The 20890-nt window shown below is 42.7% G+C and overlaps 1 protein-coding gene across 12 annotated transcripts in view; it reads right to left on the bottom strand.

Annotated features, from left to right (window-relative positions):
• The window catches only part of LEF1 (lymphoid enhancer binding factor 1), a 141884-nt gene that overhangs the window by 33072 nt on the left and 87922 nt on the right, over positions 1 to 20890 (bottom strand). For 8 of the 12 annotated variants that reach the window (XM_002717171.6, XM_008267504.5, XM_051820129.3 and 5 more), the window contains exons 4-7: positions 13843 to 13975; positions 4345 to 4435; positions 2628 to 2711; positions 491 to 613 (exon numbers count right to left, since the gene is read on the bottom strand). In XM_002717171.6, coding sequence (XP_002717217.1) covers positions 491 to 613; positions 2628 to 2711; positions 4345 to 4435; positions 13843 to 13975 — 431 coding nt within the window. The remainder of the gene's footprint in view (positions 1 to 490; positions 614 to 2627; positions 2712 to 4344; positions 4436 to 13842; positions 13976 to 20890) is intronic. The other 4 variants (XM_008267506.5, XM_008267505.5, XM_089302962.1 and 1 more) reach the window with 1 other exon arrangement.

Below are 20890 nucleotides of genomic sequence, written 5' to 3'. Positions count from 1 at the left end.
AAGAGTCAGTAACCCACGTGGGAGACCTGGAAGAAGCTCCTGGCTTCAGCCTGGCCCAGCCTTGGCTGTTATAGCCATTTGGGGAGTGAACCAGCAGATGGAAAGTCTCTTAAGCTCTCTCTTTCTCTCCCTTCTCTCTTCATCTCTAACTCTGACTTTCAAATAAATAAATCTTAAAACAAAACAAAAAAAAAACAGTGGTAAATGGCTGCACAGCTCAAGATTCATGAACGCCTGTGCTCTGCTGTGTCCTCCACTTCTCAAGGTTCCTGTGGTCTGCTAAGGTCAGTGCTCCTTTCCAACCTCAGATTCAGAATGAGCACAGGGAGAAGCAAGCTGCTTAATGTGCCCGGGGACATGGCTTTTGAGGCAGAGCTATGCTGTTTCCTAACCAGAGAGATGGGGAGAGAACAGTCGTGGTGGGGAAGCAGCAAGGCTGTGAGGCTCAGTGTCTTAAGGTGCTCACGGAGGAGGCCAGGTACATACGTACACGTGCATTAGGTCGCTGTCAGTGTGGGGGTGCTCCTGTTTGACCTGAGGTGTCACAATAGCTGGATGAGGGATGCCAGTTGTGTGGGGACCAGGAGGACCAGGAATCATGTGATGGGAAAACCTAGAAGAAGAGAAGAGAAGAGAAAAGTATGCACTGCGGGTTGAGGTAGCCACGGCAAAAATGACTGCTATTGGCTAGGAACAAAAACATAAACATATGCACAGGAATATTAACTATAAATTAGAGTGAGCTGATAATTATTTTTCCTTCTGTATTCAGGTACAAAATATAATTATTCCCTGTAGTTTTCTCAAACTAATAGTAGAATCTGACATTTTCCCTGGGAGGCATTAAAAAAAAGTGAATCATTTTTCTTGCAAAGCAATTTTCAAACAAGAATTTCAATAATGGTAATTATCAGAAATATAACACTTTATTAAATTATTTAGCTTTTAAAATGATTTTTAAATGAAAGCTTAAAGACATCACATTAAAAAAAAAAATCTCTGCCTACACTGTGAAACAAACCATCACACTCAAGAGTCTTTTCATATTGTTGGCTTCTTCCTTAGTGTTCCGAGAGGACAAGTGAGAAAAGGGACAGGAAAGCTGTCTTCAGCCCCTCGTTTAGTCAGATTTCCATTAACATCATCAAAAAGGACTTTCTATCCAGAAACAGAGCCATGTTTGAGAGATCCGGCCTCATGAAGAACGGGTAACGGAATGAAGGGGAAGGATTTAAATAAAGAGAGGGACACAGTTTTTGCATTAAGACAAAAATTACACCTGCTGAAGGCTTTTTTTCTGAATGTGGCTGCAGAGTGTAAAAAAACATGAAAACATCCACCACCAGCCAACACAAAGGAGAGAAACTGCCATGCAAGAAAAATAAAACAAATACAGACGGTAGTTTCAACAACAGCTTTGGACAAATTTTGTGTATGCTTAGAAATTTTTGTTTTTCAAATGGTTTCAAAGTAAACATTTAATTCAGCAAGCACAACATTCACGGTCTTTCATCACAGCTTGTACAATTCCTTCATCTGGAAAGGAAAGAAGGAACTCTGCTTGGAGATGTCATATTTCAGAAGCAAATTTTAAAATATTAGGAAGCCAGGGTGAAAATACAAATATTGGACCAAATAACGATGTATACTAAATGTACTATTTGCAGAAATAAATTATGCTAACTTATTTGCATGTGAGATAACCCTGTCATTAGGTGGTTCTTACACTGTTAAAAAGTGTAAAAAAAAAATCAAGATATTTGAAGGGGAAGGATATTAATTCCATTCCCCCACTCCAACCAGCTAGATTTACAACTCACTAAACAAATAAGATAGTATTTTTGAAGCTGAAATTCACCACAGAAACTGTGAATTTCGTACCTACATAAAAAAAGATTCGCAACCAATTAGGAGCCCCGTACTGGACTCCAGGCGCAGGGACACTGGGATCCCACGAGGAAGCCACAGGACGCACAGATGACACACCACGCGCGGGTGTGCGCACCAAGCACAGGGCACGGAAGCCTTCCTTTCCAGAAGCAAAAGCATTACACAAAGCAGCCTCAAAGTGTGGCGTGGCAGCGCTCACCGAGCTCTGCGCGCGCTGACATGTCCCCACAGGGCCTGATTCACACACTAGGACGCACACGCGGGATGGCCCCACAGCCTGGGAGCACGGTTCCCGCCCTCCCGACGGCCGTGGTCCACGGAGGCTCTGGACTAGCGGGGGCGTTTTTAAACACTGCTGCACGCAGCTGTTCCAAGTTTCCTCAAAGGAAGAAAATTACAGAACTCACACCACACCAGTGTTTATCCTACTCCCCTACCCCACCCCTAAGCTCAATCAAGCTTTTCGTGTTAACAACGTCCGTTTCCGGGACAGTTCTCATCCCACGGTCAGGTGGCAGTGTCTCCCGTGTGGCTGGTCCCGCAGGGGCGCAACGTGCAGCTCCTAAACAGGGATCTCCAGGACACCTAGTGTGGGAGCCAGGCGCACTGCGCAGACACACGCGTGGCTGAGACGCCCCCTCCGAGCCGCCCGCGAGGCAAGCAGAGGCGCACAAGATGCAAGCAGGAGAAGGAAGAGCCGCTTGTCCTCGGGTGCCCGGGGATCCTCCTCCACCTACCTGGACATGGAAGTGTCGACTGACAGTGAGGACGGGTAGGGTTGCCTGAATCCACCCGAGATGGGATATACAGGCTGACCTTGCCTGAGGTCACAGAAGAAAGGAACCCGTCAATGACAAAACACCAGTTACCAACCAGCAATACGAGTTTGGCGAGGGGAGACGTAGGGGGACGTTTCTGTAGAACCTTGTGGGGGTGTTTACAGACCATGGCGTTTCTTCGGGTGCATAACGGTTTCCTTTCCTTACCCTCCACCCAATCACAGCATCCTTTACCTTGAAGAAAATCTCCTGCCTTCAACTTTGAAAGCAAACAAATCCCTTCCCCACTCCCAACCTCACTACCACCAGGAACAAAGCAGGCACTTCGTGGACACTCAGTGCACTCCTGAGAAAAAAGGAGCTCAGTGAATCCTGCACCAGAATCTTCGAGAATGTCAAGGAAGGGAAGAAAGGAGGACATACACGTTCATGGTCACATGAAAACGGACAAATGTGTTGAAAACGCTGCATCCCCCTGCCCCCGCAGACATGTGTGAGAGTCCAGAAACAAACGAGCAATGCACTGGAGGTATCTTCTCTGGCCCCAGAGAAGTCTACCGTTCCCTCTGTTCTTTCCACCTCTGGCACGTTTCCTTTTACAGTCTTGACTGCCGCTGCCAGAGACGCAGGGGGACACAGGATTATCGCCCCTAAGTGGCGAAGTTCAGACAGAATAATTGATCTAGGTTTGAAAGTGTACACATAATCACTTAAGTTCAAATAGAGTTACTCATCTACAGACAGAGACAGAGACAGACAGAAAGGGAAGGAGTGAGCAAGCACACTGGGACGCCTAGGGGAAGAGACAATGTCTGGACATCTGCATAGGGAGACAGGGGCTGTGGGTAGACGGCCAAATGGAGGAGGCAGAGGAACCTCTGCTCAAGTTGAAGCATCGTTTGTTTCCCTGGAGGCAGAAATGAGTGGGGGGAGAATGGAGAGGGGTGGCAGTGAGAAGAGGAAAAGCTGTAAGCTAATAATCAAACCACAGAAATAGGCTCTACGACATACAGTTATTTTCTTCCCAAAATATATTTCCTTCATTTGCATAATTTTAAAAATTTCAAAGACAGCAATAAGAATGTTTTTGGAAATAAACAAAATAAAGAACATTAGCCATTTGGATTATGAAAAAAATGAAAGCCCTAAAACCAGTGTTTCTGAATCCTCTGAACTCAGACTGGATGCTTATTTTATTAAAAATCAAAAGATGATTTAATTTCATTGAATTTCTCTCAACTTATTTGTCATTTACCTTACTTGCTCACTTATAAGCAAAGGTAGATATTCAATATGTCTAAGTTCATGTTTCAAAAATAGTAAGTTTTTCATAAAAATAACGGAGAAGAAAAACCACACTGAATACTAACTTTGTATAGGCATAGCAAATGCCCAAAGCCACAAATTGAATCCATAAGACTAAGAGCTTCAAAGCAAAATGCTACAGTCATTTTCTACACATATTAGCAAACAGATTCAATCCATTTCAAAGTCTGTTTGGCTTTTTTTTTTTACTCTTTTAAAATTGAAATGAAATAAAGTTAGCACCTTGCTTGTTGATGTGAAATTTCTTCAACTCCTCAAGTGTTACCACTCAAGCAGCTAATGTCCATGAATGCAAAGTGGAAGAACATGTGTTCCACCACCTGGATGAAGGTTGCAAGTGGGAGCTTACCAGCCAAGAGGTGGGGTAATCTGGCCAACACCACCAGGAGACAGGGGGTAAAAGGTAGGGATGTCAGGAGCTGCAGGATGTCTGGACATGCCTATAAAAAACAACAGAGAGCGATCAGGCTTGGACACACAGGGCACTTGACCGGAAGAGCGAAGGAAACGTGATGAACAATGCCTTCTGCCATTAACACTTAAAATCTAGCATGAAGCAATATTTACTCATCTGATCCAACGATCAGAAGTCACTTTGTGAGCTTTTCTCAAGATTTCAACAGCTGAGAAAACAGGGACTTCAGCTGGCAGGAGGGTACTTTCAAAAGCTTTGTGGAAAATGGAATTTAAAGACCAGTTATGTTAGTGCAAAAACAACTTCATTTTTTCAATTCGTGCATACTTTTTTCACAGCACACATTTTCCATGAACCGAGTGAAGATCCTTTGTAGGTCCCGAGGAACTCCTGAAGGAGGAAACATGCAGCCAACGAAACGGCCTCCTAAACAGCCGCCTAGATGATTTACTCTGCCCTCATTATTTCACTTTGGTTAAGAAAACGGTAGACAACTGTTTTTGTGTAGAATAGAAAAGTGACAGCCCCATATGAATGCATGGCCTGCCATGGTACTCAAGGATTAGGTAAATTGCCACTTTCATACTTGCATTGGTTCCCTTATGGACATACAGATTGGGGAAATGTGACACCTCAGAGGATCAAAGATTAATTAGGAATCATCTTCTGCCCCACAATGGTCACACTTGATATGATTCATTTGGTCTCTGCCACTTTAGCTCCAACTAAGCTCTTCATCGACTTGAGTCCTCTGGGCTCCAAGGTCAAGCTGTTCTGGATTAGTTGTATGCACAGAAAATGAGAGTGCCACCAAATTGTTTCTGGAGCTTGCAACTCCCTGGCGTACACTGTCCTATCACTGTGAAAACCACCTAAAGATTTTGCCTAATCCTAGTCCCACATGGCACCCCTTTGTTTATACCTTATCTTAGGTACAGGAGGAAAAAAAAGACAAGAAAATGTGGAAATTACTAAGACCTAAATTTACTGTATTTGGGGAAAGCGATTCTGAGTGAAAAAGAGCCACATTAGTTTCCTCACACAATGAATTAAGTCTTTAAATGACTGGGGGTCCACATGTAAACTCATACTCCAAGGTCTGACCCTCTCCCTCCCTGATCGTGCCTCAGTGTTGGGAAATACAATGGCTAATTTGTGAAATTAGATAAGTGCATGAAGGAGATCCTTTAAATATTCTGTTTTTTTTTTTTTATTATTACTACTTAAAAAAGCCTATGAATTTCACTTGGATCTTAAAAGATATAGAAGGCTTTGAACATAGGGGAATGACTTTAAGAAGTGCTGCCCTCGAAATTGATGTTAATTTTTTTTAAGATTTATTTGTTTGAAAATCAGAGAGAGAGAGAGAGAGAGAGAGATCCTCCATCCACTGGTTCACTCCCCAATTGGTGGCAATGCCCCGAGCTGTGCCAATCCAAAGCCAGGAGCTGCTTCTGAGTCTCCCACATGGTTTCAGGGGTCCAGGGACTTGGGCCATCTTCCACTGTTTTCCCAGGCCATAGCAGAGAGCTGGATTGGAAGTGGAGCATCCGGGACTTGAACTGGTGCCCATATGGGATGCTGGCACTGCAAGTGGCAGCTTTACCTGCTATGCCACAGTGCTATCCCCCTACTGATATCAATTTGACTTTGAAGTTATCACAAACTATTTCTGGATATTACAGAATGCAAGGTAGGAAGGAGGACTGACTTTAATGTCTCAACAGAGAGTTTACATGAGATTATCTCATGCTTGGCATTTTTAAAGCAATACTCTGAAATCATCTGAATTTTTTTTTCTAGAATACTGATTCTTTTGGTTACGGTGGAGTGCGAGGCCAGTGGACTGGGACCTGGGGGGAGAAGGGTGTGTGAGAAGGTCCAGGTGGCAGTGTGGATCCTAAGGGAGGCTGCAGAGGTGATCCTTGATGGTTCAGTCACTGAGAGTCTTTCCACTCGCTGCCTCCCTCGTTCTGAAGTCCAGATGCCTCCCCATATTTCAGCGTCCTCAGGGGGATTTCTCGCTTTTGAAGAAAAATACAACCAGACCAACTTAGAACATGAGAAGCTTGATGGAAATCTCAATGACCTTCCCAAGTTGCAAACCATGATTATAGGTCATACCTAGCTGAATTATCTACTTTAATTCCTTTCATTTGCAGATGTAGAAATTCAGTTCTGGAGTGATGAAGTGACTGCTCAAGTATCTGTTTTTGGGGACATGGAAAATGTGCTCTGTCCTGGGTGGGGCCGTCTGGTGGCGCTGGGAGGTCTGTGGGCCCCTCAGGCACAGGCAGAATGTCCGTCACAAGCAGGCTATCAGCTGTGGCTGGAAAACTTGTCTCCAGGCCGATCAGCATGTCCCCACTAACAGCTTCTTGTGCTGCATTTGTGACCTTGCGCTTTTAAATCACACCTTCAGGGCGGGTGCAATCTTTCACCCAGAGGTAGCAGAGGAGGGGGCTGAACCCCTAAAGGAGACCAGCTATCTCCACGAGCCCCAAGCCAATCAACATACAGTATGTGAACCCCTCATCCAATGGGCACCCCCACAGAATGCCTTAAAAACCCTGGGCACTTCCTGAAAGCCAGTGTCCCCTTTGGGCACTCCGCCTGGTCTCCTCTTGGATGCTTCTCTGCCAAATAAAAGTTGCTGCCTCTTTGCAAATTGTTTTTAGGCTTTTTATTTCTATACTAATCTGAGGAAAAGAACCCATGAAACTCATTCCATCAACCGCCCACCCCGCTGCGACCGGTAACACCAGTGGGACTCAGAGAGGCAACTCACTAGCTGCCACTTACCTTTAAGCAGACAACCTTAGAACTCTATCCTGCTCCTAGCCCATGTTCCATGGACACTGAGAACCCAGTGGCAGGGAGTCTATGTGGGAGTGAGCCAACAGAACACACACACAAACTAGTTGGATCCCCTATTTCTGTAGAAGGAAGGTGGCAACCATCACTCACTTATTACCTGCTCCGTGCTAGGTCCTATGCTGGTAAGTTGACTGCATTTTTATCTACTGAAATTCTACTCTTTTTTTAAGATTTAGTTATTTTTAAAGTAAGAGTTAGAAAGAGAGAGATCTTCCATCTGCTGGTTCATTCTCCAGATGACCACAATGGCTAGCACTGGGCCAGGCCAATCTGGGTCTCCCATGTGGGTGGCAGGGGTCCAAACACTTGGGCCATCTTCTGTTGCTTTTCCCAGGCCATTAGCAGGGAGCTGGATTGGAAATGGAGCAGCCAGGACACAACCCGGTACTCATTAGGGATGCTGGCATCACAGGCAGCAGCTTTACCTGCTATGCCACAACATGTGCTCTCAAGAAATTCTACTCCTATTTCAAATGCCCCTCTCCTAGGCAATTTTCTTCTAACTTTTGTCACTCTGAGAAATCTCTTTCTCCTCTAAATTTACAACTTCTAGTTTATACCTTGCCAATCTGTGTATCAAAACAAGGCTGTCTTTAGAAAAGGCCCTCAGTGAATATTTACAAATAATTGCAACAAACGAACCAGTGAAATAAATGGACCCATTTCCTATACCAGGTCAGTATTACTAAGCATGTCTGTGATGTGGCTTGGGTCACTGTATGAATGGATAACGGATCTGGAGTTTCTAAACAGCTCAATGTACATTTAAGACTCTGTTTCCAGATTCCTAGAAGTACGTTCCTCTCTGCCAGCTGCCATGCAAACTGAAGCACATTTCACACCATTCATTAATCTAGTATTTACTAAAAATGTCCTGTATGCTAGAGGATATACTCAACGTAGCCTTAAAGATTTTTAACCTTGTAATTAACTTCTGTAAATACATGAAGTATTTACAAAAAGTGGTGGAAAATGGTATGGAAAGGTAAGTTTATTTTGGAGTAAAAATCTGAAATCCATGCATACCTTTTTCATAATCATACATTTTACATGAACTTTCTGAAGGTCTTATTAGATGAAATAATTGTGAATTCAGACTGTAAGGTTATGCCAGGTTATGTACTAACTACATCTTTTTTTAAAAAAATATATTTATTTAAAACATAGTGACTGGGCAGAAGCCAGAAACCAGAAGCCAGAACTCAAGCTACACCTTGGCTTTGTCCTCTGGCCTTCTGGATCAGAAGTGGAACAGCCAGGACTCAAACTGGCTCCCTGATATGGGGTGCTGGTGTTGCAATCGATAGCTAACACAGCACTACAACATTAGGCCCCAGCTATGTCTGTTTTTTTTTTTTTTTTTTTTTAAAGATTTATTTATTTGAAAGTCTTAGAGAGACACAGAGAGACCAACCTTCCATCTGCTGGTTCACTCCCCAGATGGCCACAATAGCTACGGTGGCCAAGAGGCTGAAGCCAGGAGCTTTGTTCAGGTCTCCCACATGGGTGGTAGAGGCCCAAGCACTTGGGCCATGTTCTGCTGCTTTTCTCAGGTCATTAGCAAGGGCCTGGGTCGGAAGCAGAGCAGCCGGTATTCGAACTAGCACCTACAAGGGATGCCGATGTTGGCATTGGCTTTACTTGCTAGACCACAATGTGGCCTCCAGCTATATGTCTTTAAGGAAGTTATTTGTTATTATTTTGAAAAAATCAGAAAAATAACATAATAAATGTTATTGGGAAGAATAAATCAATATATATAATGCTGGGGAAGTACCTGGTACAAATCCAAGTGCTATGTAATTATTTGTTATCATGTGTATTGATAAAACGTATAATAGTGATAAACAAACAGGTACCTAAAACCCTTTGCAACTTTTTGGATACACATAGAGGTGACAATGATGAGCACCCTAATAGGAAATTAAAATTGAAGTACTAGGAAGTTATTTTTCCACAACTGAGAATGAGTACTGCTGACAAACTGTTTCAATTCACTGAATCGTTCTATCTAGGGTTAGAGTATGGACCTGCTACTCCTTGGGTTTTGTTTCTGGATAAAGCTAATTAGCTTACTAGGAATCTTGAAAACAGCAACTCTGGCCTTACAAGTTTTAATTCACTGGTTCATTTGTTCTATCATTTGAGCTACAATATAATACCCCAAACACAGGCAGGCAGGCAGAGAGAAAAAGTAAAAACGAGAGACCTAGTAGGCTTACTTTTTTGGCAATGAAATTAACCAAAGGGAATTATATAAACTCAGTATCATGTAAATGAGTGCTTTTCAAATCAGAGTTTACATATTCCCCAACAGGTAGAGGTAAATGAAATCTCAGGACAAACATGAAATTAAGTCCAGAAACTTTACATTAAAACAAGCACAAATAGTGTGTGGAATGGAATACAATAATCACATCAACTGTTAGGACACAATAAAGACTCAAGAAGCTGCAAGCGCTCAACTTCTGGTCGTGTCCACTAGTCTCTTGTCTGTAGTACTGCGGAGTTCATTAAAAAGACAAAAAAGTTTCATGCAGTGAGTATTTAGGCTATCGGCTAAGACTCCTGTGTCCCCTATCAGAGTGCCTGGGTCGATTCTCAGCCCTGGCTCCTAATTCCCACTGCCTGCCAATGCAGACTCTGGGAGGCATCAGTGATGGCTCCAGAAACTGGGTTCCTGTCCTGTCCTGGATTGAGCTTCTGGCTCCCAGCTTTGGCCCTGGCCCATGCCCGACTATTGGCAGGCATCTGCAGACTGAACCAGCAGATGGGAGCTCTCTATCTGTTTCTGTGTCTTGGCCTCTTAAATAAAGAAAATTAAAGAGGGAAAGTCTGAGAAGCAATGACACAAATTGTAAGTAGGCAAAAATAAGACAGGTGTAGCAGTAAAATATGGAAACAAAAAGTAAACATATAATGTAACTGACTGCTAGTTCTTTTTTTTTTTTTGGACAGGTAGAGTGGACAGTGAGAGGGACAGACAGAGAGAAAGGTCTTCCTTTTCCCTTGGTTCATCCCCCAAGCGGCTGGCACAATGCGCTGATCCTGAAGCCAGGAGCCAGGTGCTTCCTCCTGGTCTCCCATGCGGGTGCAGGGCCCAAGGACTTGGGCCATCCTCCACTGCACTCCCGGGCCACAGCAGAGAGATGGACCGGAAGAGGAGCAACCAGGACAGAATCTGGTGCCCCGACCAGGACTAGAACCCGGGGTGCCGGTGCCGCAGGCGGAGGATTAGCCTAGTGAGCGGCGGCGCCAGTCCTAACTTCTCTTTTTAAAACCGGGTTGTTGGGGCCGGCACTGTGGTATAGCAGGTAAAGCCGCTGCCTGCAGTGCAGGTATCCCACATGGGTGCTTGTTTGAGTCTCGGCTGCTCCACTTCCAATCCAGCTCTCTGCTATGGCCTGGGAAAGTAGCAGAAGATGGCCCAAATTCTTGGGCCCCTGCACCCATGTGCAAGACTAAGAAGAAGCTCCTGGTTTCAGATAGGCTCAGTTCTGGGCGTTGCGGCCAACAGGGGAGTAATCCAGTGGATAGAAGCATCCCCCTGTCTGTGTGTATAACTTTTTCAAATAAATAAATCTTAAAAAAAAAAAAAAACAAAAAAAAACATACACACACACACACACACACTGGGTTGTTCCAGAATTCTTGAGAGAAAAACTACTGAATCATTCTGTGCTATTCTTTTAAATAAGTTATTGTTTCAAAGTTCATCTGACAGATGTTGGGCATAGTAATCACAATTGTTAAATAGATAGTTGAAAACTAAAACAGTACTGCATTCTTTTTGCTAATTGAGGATTGTCTAAGTCTGTTCAATTGTCATCCACCTCTCTGTGGTTCTCAGAGGCTTATGTCCAGCTTAGCTGGTGGTCCGAGGTTGTGATTCACACAGCTCGTGCTCCCCCCTTCAGATATCTTAGACACCTCAAACTTGCCAGTACCAAGACCATATTGTTCACCTTCCCTCTCGAACTCAGCCTTCTTTAAAAAAAAAAGGTTTTTTTGAGAGGCAGAGAGTAAGAAAGAGAAATATATATATAAATATATATATCCCACGTGTGTGTGTGTGTTTGTGTATGGATGTATATATATCCAGACCTTTTTGTTGTTTTTTATTCTTTGGTGTTTCTTGATAAAAGGGAAGCAAAGTGGAGGAAAGACTGGGGACAGGAACAAAGCTGGAACTGTCTGCATAGTGATTCTTACTTTTCCTAACTAAAGGTATCTGGGCTCTTCTCAAGTGCAAGTCTAACAGCTGGTAATTAAATCTTCAAGGAAAAGTTCTATTTTAACAACAGAAGGAACTGAAGACATTAAATATTTCACCTGGAAGTTTTAACAGCAAAGGAAAGAACACCTAGCCTCTCAATCCCTCTCTTTTTTAGGCACTCAAATTTTTTTTTTTTTTTTAGTCCAGAGGCAGGTGTTGAGGCAGAGGGCTCAGTTGCACTTGGGATGGCCACATTCCATATCTTAGTGCCAGTTCAAGTCTCAGCTACTCTGCTTCTGCTCCAGCTTCCTGGTAACCCAAGTATGTGGACCCCTGCCACCAACCTGGGAGACTTGGGTTGAGTTCTAGGCTCCTGGCTTCAGCTTGGCCCAGTCCTTGCTACTGTAGGCATTTGGGGGAGTGAACCAGTAGGTAATTCTCTCTCTCTCTCCCCCCTCCTCCATCCCTGATTCTCTGTCACTATGCCTTTCAAATAAATATTTTTTTAAAATTTATTGTCCATTAAAGGTCAAAGATAAGGCAGGATAAGAGGGTGAAATGCAGGCAGCGGCAAAATTTACCCTGTCATATTTTGCCTTAATGTAATTCTGTAAGGTCTGTTATTCTGAACTTTCAGAAACATTACTGAAGTTCAAGTGTACATGTAAACAGAAAGAGCAACAAGCCGCTCCGAGAGCAAATCCAGCCTTGAAATTTTCCCTAAGCAGATGGGACCAGATGTTGGCTCGGAGAATGAGACGGTCTTATCTCCAACTCATACACATTAGTCAAAAACTGGACATTTAATTGTTCAGACCTCTGATACTGTATATTTTCTGTACATGAAGTCGAAGTAGAACTTGGTATTTAGGTAGAGGACCAACATAGGATTCCTGTTGCTTTGATTTTAAATACAGATAGTTTTGTCCTTTACCATTTATAATATCTAAGCTGGTTCTGGGAATTAACAAAGAAGGATAAAATACAATAGGAATATAACTGGAAATCAAAAGAAATCACAGGGCCAGCACCGTGGCGCAGTGGGACTCTCTGGGAGACCAGGAAGAAGCTCCTGGCTCCTGATCAGCATAGATCCCGGCCATTGTGGCCATTTGGGGAGTGAAGGGAGACCTTTCTCTTTGTCTCTCCCTCTGTCTATAACTCTAACTCTCAAATAATAAATAAAATAGTCAAAAAAAAAATCACAAGAGGCTTAAAAGGATAATGTTTTAAGTGAAAGTATTCTACTCTGCCCCTTTTCTAACTGAAATACACTCACACACACACACACACACACACACGTACGTCTTCTTCAGTTACCCACAATCAGCCATGGTCTGAAAATGTGAAATGGTAAATTCCAGAAATAAAGAATTCCTAAGTTCTGTGTGTCTCTCCCTCCTTCTCTGTAACTCTGCCTTTGGATAAAAAATAAACACATTTTTTAAAGAATCACAAGTTTTAAACTGCGCGCCATTCTGCGCAGCTGAGGCAGTATGCAGCTGTCCCACGTATCACACCACGACCTGAGTCATCCCTTCATCCAGCATATCCGTGCTGGATACGCCACCTGCCCTCTCCCGTGGCAGTCACTGCAGTGACAGACTGATCACTGGGACGCTGCGGTGCTTCCACTCATGTCACTGCTATTTTATTTAATAATGGCCTTGAAGCACAAAAGTAATGGCCATTCAGGGAGGTCTACGAGAAGCAACAAAATCCATTCTTTAAGTGAAAAGGCAGAAGTTCTTGGCTTAGTAAGAAAAAAAAAATCACATTCTGACATTGCTAAGATCTCTTACCAGGAGATTTTAGTAAGGTTTCTTCTACCCATGACGTTGTGAAGAAGGAAACTGAAATTCATGCTAATGTCAGTGTTGCACCTCTAACTACAAGTTATGGTCACAGTACATGGTAAGTGCTGACTTAAAATAGCAAGGGCACTAAATTTGTGGTTTGGTCCCATCCTGTTTCAGGCATCCACCAGGCATCTTAGAGGGTACCCTCCTCAGATAACGGGGAATTACTGTGCATGCTGAAATCAACACAGCAAAGGATCAAATTTTTAGAATATTTGTACAACATACTGGTTTATATTGTACATCACAGATTTTTTTTTTCAGAAATTTCATTTGGAAAATGATCCTACTGTGGCCTGTTTTTGTGTTGGTTAATCCTGAAAAATAAAACAGCAGTAAATTCCTGTGGTTTCCAAAGAACCATTATCAGATGCATTACTCTACCCAGTGATGTGAGGCCAAGGCACGAGGAGGGTCCCTTGGACAGACGAGACTCACTCCTTACTGAGCAAGAGAGGCCTGGGAAGGCAGGGCTCTTACCTTGTTTGGAGTTGACATCTGATGGGATGTGTGACGGGTGTGTTCCTGGAGAAAAGTGCTCGTCGCTGTAGGTGATGAGGGGGGTGAGAGGATGGACTGCATGGGAGGGCTGCACCACGGGCACTTTGTTTGACTGCAAGGGAACCACAAGGTCAGCAGTTAAAGTGGGTGCCCAGCTCTGGTCTTGCTTCCCAAAGTAAAAGTCACAGAACAGCCACAATCAGTAATTAGCAGAAAGCATCATCTTCAGACCCTGACAACTGAAATCATCTCACTGAGGTCTCCGGACCTGCTCTGTGCTAAGTGCTCAAGACCATGCCTAGCCCACCCAGAGACTATCAGTCATTTCACCGACGCCTCTCTAGTGACTCAGGTTGATAACTATTATTCCATCTGAGATGAATCTCTGTAAATACATATTTACATCCTCAGGTTAAGTTCCATAAAGATTTACTGGAGCAAACACTATGGATGTTTTGTAAGCTCTGTATGCATTACATATATCTGGAACAAAAAAAAAAATCACTCAATACAAAACTGTCCAATGAATAAATACTGCCAATTTGAAGAGCAAATTTTTAAACAACCCAATGAACATAAACTGCGGTCTTATTTTCCCTTCTAGAATTCATTAACTCTGTAGCTGCACATCCTTATGCACCACGCTACACCATCTGTTCACATTTCAGATAGCTTTGCCAGTCAAACGTAACTATCCATCATGCTTTAGCCCCTGTTCAGTTCATCTCATGATCCTCTAGTTTCTGTAAGTATTGACCACAGAGAATTTTCAATCTTGAACTCTATAACATAAAATATAGCTTGTAGAGACATTTTAAATTATCATTGTGTTTTAACATACTTGAAATGAATTTTATTATTTAATTTGAAAATCCAAAACTATATAGCAAGGGTGGGGAATGCCTGCAGGTTACAGAAGACCTGAGAAATCATTTGGTCTGGCCCTGCCAAGGCAACTGCAGGCAGCACTCAATTTTTTTTAAAGATTTATTTATTTTATTTATTTGAGAGTTACAGTAAGGAAGAGAGAGAGAATCAATCTTCCATTGGCTGGTTCACTCCCCCAAATGGCTGCACCAGACCAAAGCCAGGACTTGGACCGTCTTCTGCTGCTTTCCCAGGGACGTTACTGGGGAGCTGGATGGAAAGTAGAACAGCCAGGACATGAACCAGCGCACAAATGGGATGTCGGTACTGCAGACAGTGGCTTAACCTGCTGCGCCACAGTGCCAGACCTATGAATCTAATTTTTAAGCAGATAATTTTATATGGCGCACAAATGATGTTATAGATGTCCAAATGGCTTTTGGCAGAAAAAAGGTTCCCCATCCTTGCATATAACAATAGTATTTTTTAAAGGTTCAGGTTATCTATTTGTATGTCAATCAAGTTGAAATCTATGATCATTTTGACTGCAGACAACGTTTAAGTTGGTTATTTGTTTTCTCTCAAGAAAGTGCTTACTAAGTAAATTAACAATACAAACAAGAATCAAGCAGGTTTAAGCTAAGGGGATGGGGGCTATTTCAAAAAACCTCTAGCTAATGATATTGTGTTCTTGAGAAATGGTAAAAGTAAATGTTCAATGTTCTCAAAACAAAAATGAAAACTCTGTGTGAGGTGGTACATATGTTAATTAGCTAGATTTAATCAACTCACAACACTGACACACTTCAAAACATGTTGGACACAAACACATACAATTTTATCTGTCAATTTCAAAGAGAATTTTCTTAAAACTACCACAACCCCTCTCAAAAGAAAAAAGAAACCTCAATACAATTATATACATGTAAAAGATGTTTGATTTCAAAGTCATCTACTAATTAAAGCATTCTCAGGAAGATCTCTGTTTAGAAATGCTATAGCCATGAGTAACATGGATTGAAGAGGAAGAGGATATAATGAGTTCACTAGTTCAGACATGCCTTCATACTTCGCTTGAATTAGTGAAATTTTACTAACTACAGACTATAACACATGTGAAATCATTTCTCTAGAAGCAAATTAAAAAAAAAAAAAACTGAGACAGTTCCTGAAACACAGGCCCCTACAACTGCTGCTGCATGGTGGCCGCACCTGTAACATACACTGAATCAGAATTTGGCATTCTTTACTAATTAGGTGAGAAGGAGAAGGATCGCCCTAAATGAGGAGCAATTATCCCACTAACACTCACTTCTCTTTATACCTATCTTTGTTGCAACTTTCATCCAAAAGAAACTTATGAAGGGGGAAAAAACAGCAAAGTGGGGAGAATCCCACTTTTTTGAACAATGATTTAATTTTCCCACTTTAGAACTGTCAGCTCCTCTCTAATGGGAAAACTTACACAGCTCATAGTGCTTTTGGCATTTATTAAGTACAGCGCCATTATTAAAGCCACAAGATTTTTCTCCATACAACCCAACATAAACATCTATGCATATAAATGTGCAAAGGGTTTTTAAAAATCTTTTTAATGCTTTTCAAGTGCTAATGATACAGTTTGCCAGGTACACAGAATGAGCTTCTTAAACACAATTTAGTATGCTAGAGGAAGAGGTGCTAGTGGAAGGATATTATCATAAATCCTTTGTACAACAGAAACAAGAATCTCAACACTCAAGTGATAAAATGAAGATATTTCCACTGTAATTTAAAATAACTGTTTTGAGTTTCATTTTGAAAGTCTTGAAAGAAGCATAACGACCAAATAATCTAAAAAGATATTTTCTTGGGGTAGTTATGTAAAGAGTTAAGCATTGTGGAAGTCTCCTGCAAAATATATAAAGAAATAGATGTGGTTTATTCCCCTCTCTTTTTGCATGCCTTTCTTGTTTCCAGAGCTCTACCTTAAGGAACTTGCATTAGCAGGCAGCATCTTCTTAATGTCTGACCTATCCCTCCAGTCATATAGCTCAGAATCTAGTGCCATGAATTTTTGCTAAATTATGCTATCCTTGCTCTCCTCTTAATTTTACGGTTTTCAACATAGATTTGCTTTCCTGTGGAAAGGAGATAAGGAGCTGAGGATTTTAATTTAAGCTCTGGCCTTGTCTTATATTTTGCAAGATGGATAGCGAAAGCAGTACTAGTAGGTGTGTTAAAGCCAACAAGGATTATGTCCATTTTTGTGGCCAAATAATAAAAGTAATATGAAATCTCAATGATATGTGTGAGCAGAATTCTAAAGGTTGTATTCTGCCTCCTGTCAACCATCTCCACCATGTTTAGAAACAAAACAAAGTAGATTCCAACTTACAGTGCAGATTCTTGGCACATGGCCATTATGGTCAAGAGTCATCAGTCCTTAAATCCGTGGCTTCCTCAATGTCTGGAGCCACTGTCTTTTGCTACTTATTATATGCAAACACAAGGGGAGCGTTCTGGCACTGCTACCTTGATTGCTTATGGATAGGGAGTATACCATTCTTAATTCTATTCTTCTGATCCCCAAGTAACAAAGTGGGGAATAGGTGAGGGAAAAAATAATCAACCTACTACTTAAAAGTCTTTGCAGACAAATTTATGTAACTACAATATCATGCACAGTTGATACATTCATGTGTATAGGGATGTCTACATTTATTAAGTACCTAAAATGTTCCAGGAACTCCATTGATTAACCCTGACAAGGCCCCTATTTTACATACAGCTTACTTACCAGGGGCTTGGAAGTGTGGACAGGCTGCTGTCCACAGGGGTGGGGACTGGAGACAAAGAATAATCTGAAAAGACAGCATCAAGTACTAAGAAAAAAATGAACTGGGTGCCAGCCGGGTTCCATACTCCTGGCTTTGGCCTGGCCCAGCTCGGGCTACTGTAATCATTTGGGGGAGTGAACCAATGAATGGAAGTTCTCTTTCTCTCTCCTTTTGTCTGTTTCTTGTTCTGCCTTTCAAATAATTTTTTTTTTTTTTTTAAAAAGAGCACCCAAGTCTCCTGATGCCCACTCAGGTGCTTTTCCCAGTTCACTCCAAGGGAAGGACCAGGGAGAAAGAATAAAGATTATTTGGAATCTTTTTCCTTCATAGGTACAGTTAGGTCTTAGGTCTTAAGTCTTACATCTTATTCAGGCAAGTAAATCTTAAACTTCCGATGGAGAAGCACCAGGTATTTCCAATGTGTGCCCTTTATTTTCTTATCATAGCCCCTTTATGAAAGACCTTGTAGCCTTAGGTCACCCCAAATTCTCTACTTCTGCTCAAAGAAGCTTAGTAAAACACCTAAGCTCAACTGGCGGTGTGTGGCTGAGCAAGACCTCAAACTGTGGTTTTCTGGTTCTAACGGCACCCTCTTTAATCATGGGGGTGACTGGTGGGGGGGCCACGGAAACGTCGTAAAGATGGAAAGAGCAGGTACTGGGAGAAGGGTAGAAAAAGTCAAGGGTGGGTCCTGGAGACAGCGCTCAGCAGTCCCTCAGGGATTCTGAGTAGGAAGCCTGAAATCCTCTCCCAAACTTGAAAAAAAGTCATCATCAGGCCATCCTACCCATCTCACACATAATAATTATAGCAACTAACACTTACCAAGTGCTTAGTGTATGCTAAGCACCATATCCTCACAACAACCTCCCAGGCAGATACTATTATTACCCCCTTTTACAGATGAGGAAACAGGCATGGAGAAGCTAAGTTACTTTCCCAAGGGCATAGAGCTAGTAAGTGGTAAAAGGCCAGGATCCAAATGCAAAGGTCTGGCTCTAGACTCCAAGTGCATTACCAGTGCACCACGTGGCCTCCCTGAAGCACCAACTTCATAAAATTTTGGACGCTGAGTTGACCAGCTGGGCCACACCCGACAGTATGCGACATCTGTGAAATGACTGTGTGGTCTCCGTCCCAGGCACAGGAATGACATCAGACAAAGAGGCACCTCAGTGGAAGCAGTTAGGGCTGCAGTGACTCAACTGCTGCCTTTCTCTCCAGAACTGGAAAATGCTCCAAGGAGCTTGCTTGGCTGCCACTCAGGCTGGTCCCTGCAGGTAAGGACCTCTTTGGCATTACAGCCAATAAAACCCACACCTCCTGTGGGCACAAAGTGGGTGCCACTTAGGGATCCTGAGAGCCGCCCCCTAAGCAGCATTCCCAGAAATGACCCAGTCTTCACCACTGGCAGGAGTTCCAGGTGTCATGCAAGTGGACAGCCTCTGAGGATGTGGTTCTGGGAAGGACTGAGAAGTGCTACAGCTCCCTACTGCCTAGGGCCTCAGGCCTGCTGGTCAGTGGAACAGCTTGGGAGAGAAACATGCTGGCCTGGTAGCTAGCCCTCATTTCACACCCCTCCAAATGTTAACTAAACCAGAGCGCAGGGTTGGGCTGTGCATGTTAACAATAGGCCTCCTGGTAAGTACTGAATCCAGGGGAATTTTAACACTTCGCCAAATTGACTGAGATGAGAGACTTCATCTGGCTTCAATTGTTATGGTGGCATTTTGCTTTTTATTCTTCTCAGAAGTACTTTGGTACTTTCCGCTTCTGAGAACCTGAGTTTCTCATGCCTTCGCACCTACACGGAGAGATTTAACTCACTGCAGAAAGACACACTGATTCTTGCATGTGTTAGACCTCAAAAATAACATTCAGTATTAGAAATGTTTTTCCTGAGTTCCACCAAAGCTAAACTCCTGGTTCAAGTCCACAGTAGCTTTCAAATCTAAGACCAGTACTAGCTGTGATTCAGGCTCTGAAGATTCAAATCTTCCATGACCTCATCTCTGCAGGCAAAGTGGTGGGCTATAGACCTTAACCGTCAAAGGACAGTTAGAACGTTTTCCCAAGAAGGGAAGAAGCATGTCATAGGAAGAGGAATTATTATGGACCGGACACCAAGTTGGTGCTAGTCATTACGGTAGTACTTTTATATACTCTGGCACTCATCCATATATGTATTATCTCCCTTATACTTAGAAGAGGCTGAGTCCTTTGAACACAGAACTAAGTAATAATTAGCTGAGAGAGGGGTTGCGCTAGATTGGTTTGGTAACCAAGTCCCTGCCCTTTCTGCCCCCGCACTGCCTGGTACTCTGCTCCTCTCTCTACCTCTGTTCCAAACTGCCCTGCTGCCATGTAAGTGTGGTCTGCCACAGGTTCAGCTGTAATAAAGCACTTGGACAGGAACAACTGACCACTTGGAGAAGACCAACCTCACCAGCAGGCTCCAAATGAACTGCTAGAAGAGATGCTATACACGAAGCATGAAGCACTCACTGTTCTTCAAGGCCTCAAGGTGACAATTTCCACACACTGCATCATTTAGTCTTGAAGCCACCCCTAAATTAGGTGTTATTATTTCTGTTTTATAAAGAGAAGAACCGAGGTTCGGAGAGTTCAAGTAATTTACATAAAATTATACAGGATGTTAAGTAGCAGAGAAAAGATTTGAATCCAAGCTTGGATGACTCCAAAGTCCAAGGCTTATGTCTCAGAGCAAAAGTAGTCTTGGCATTCTCAGTTGCCCAGTGGAAGATGCCTGTAACAATCTAGTTTAATATTCAAGTATATGGGCACTGGAGGCAGAGTTAAAATTCCAAACATTCAAATGCCACTTAAGAACTGTGCTTAGATAATTCACTCATTTTTTCAGAATCTCAGTTTCCCCCTAGGTAAAATGGGTGAAAAAATAGCTAACAGGATTAAGATGCAAATTAATGAGCAATGCAAAAACAAACAAACATCTAACTCAGCACCTGGCACATAATAGCGCTCAATAAATACTTGTGGAATCAAAGAAGGAAAGAGGAAAGGGAAAGGAGAGCCATGGATGAATTACTTTGCTTCAAAAGCTCAAATCGTTCATCTTCTAAAGACAGTAAGTTTCAGAATTTAGAACTAGCCTAATGCTCCCTTCCCTACTCTGCCAAGATACTCTTTGCTGGTGTGCATCAGCCACAAGGATCTTCCCCCTCATCACTGCCTGCTGGAAGCCCTCCCATCCTTCACATAAATGGCATCCACGCCTGAAACCTTAAACGATGCATAGCATTCTGGCTCAGATTTCTCCATGGCATCCACGTACACAAAGTTCTCCTACAATCCTGCTTTAT

This window comes from Oryctolagus cuniculus, chromosome 8 (genome assembly GCF_051225735.1).
Source record: "Oryctolagus cuniculus isolate XC-2025 breed Fujian yellow rabbit chromosome 8, ASM5122573v1, whole genome shotgun sequence".
Taxonomy (NCBI): Eukaryota; Metazoa; Chordata; class Mammalia; order Lagomorpha; family Leporidae; genus Oryctolagus; species Oryctolagus cuniculus.
The sequence above is the reverse complement of the archived record's forward strand: the minus strand, read 5'-3'. Positions and strand labels throughout refer to the sequence as shown.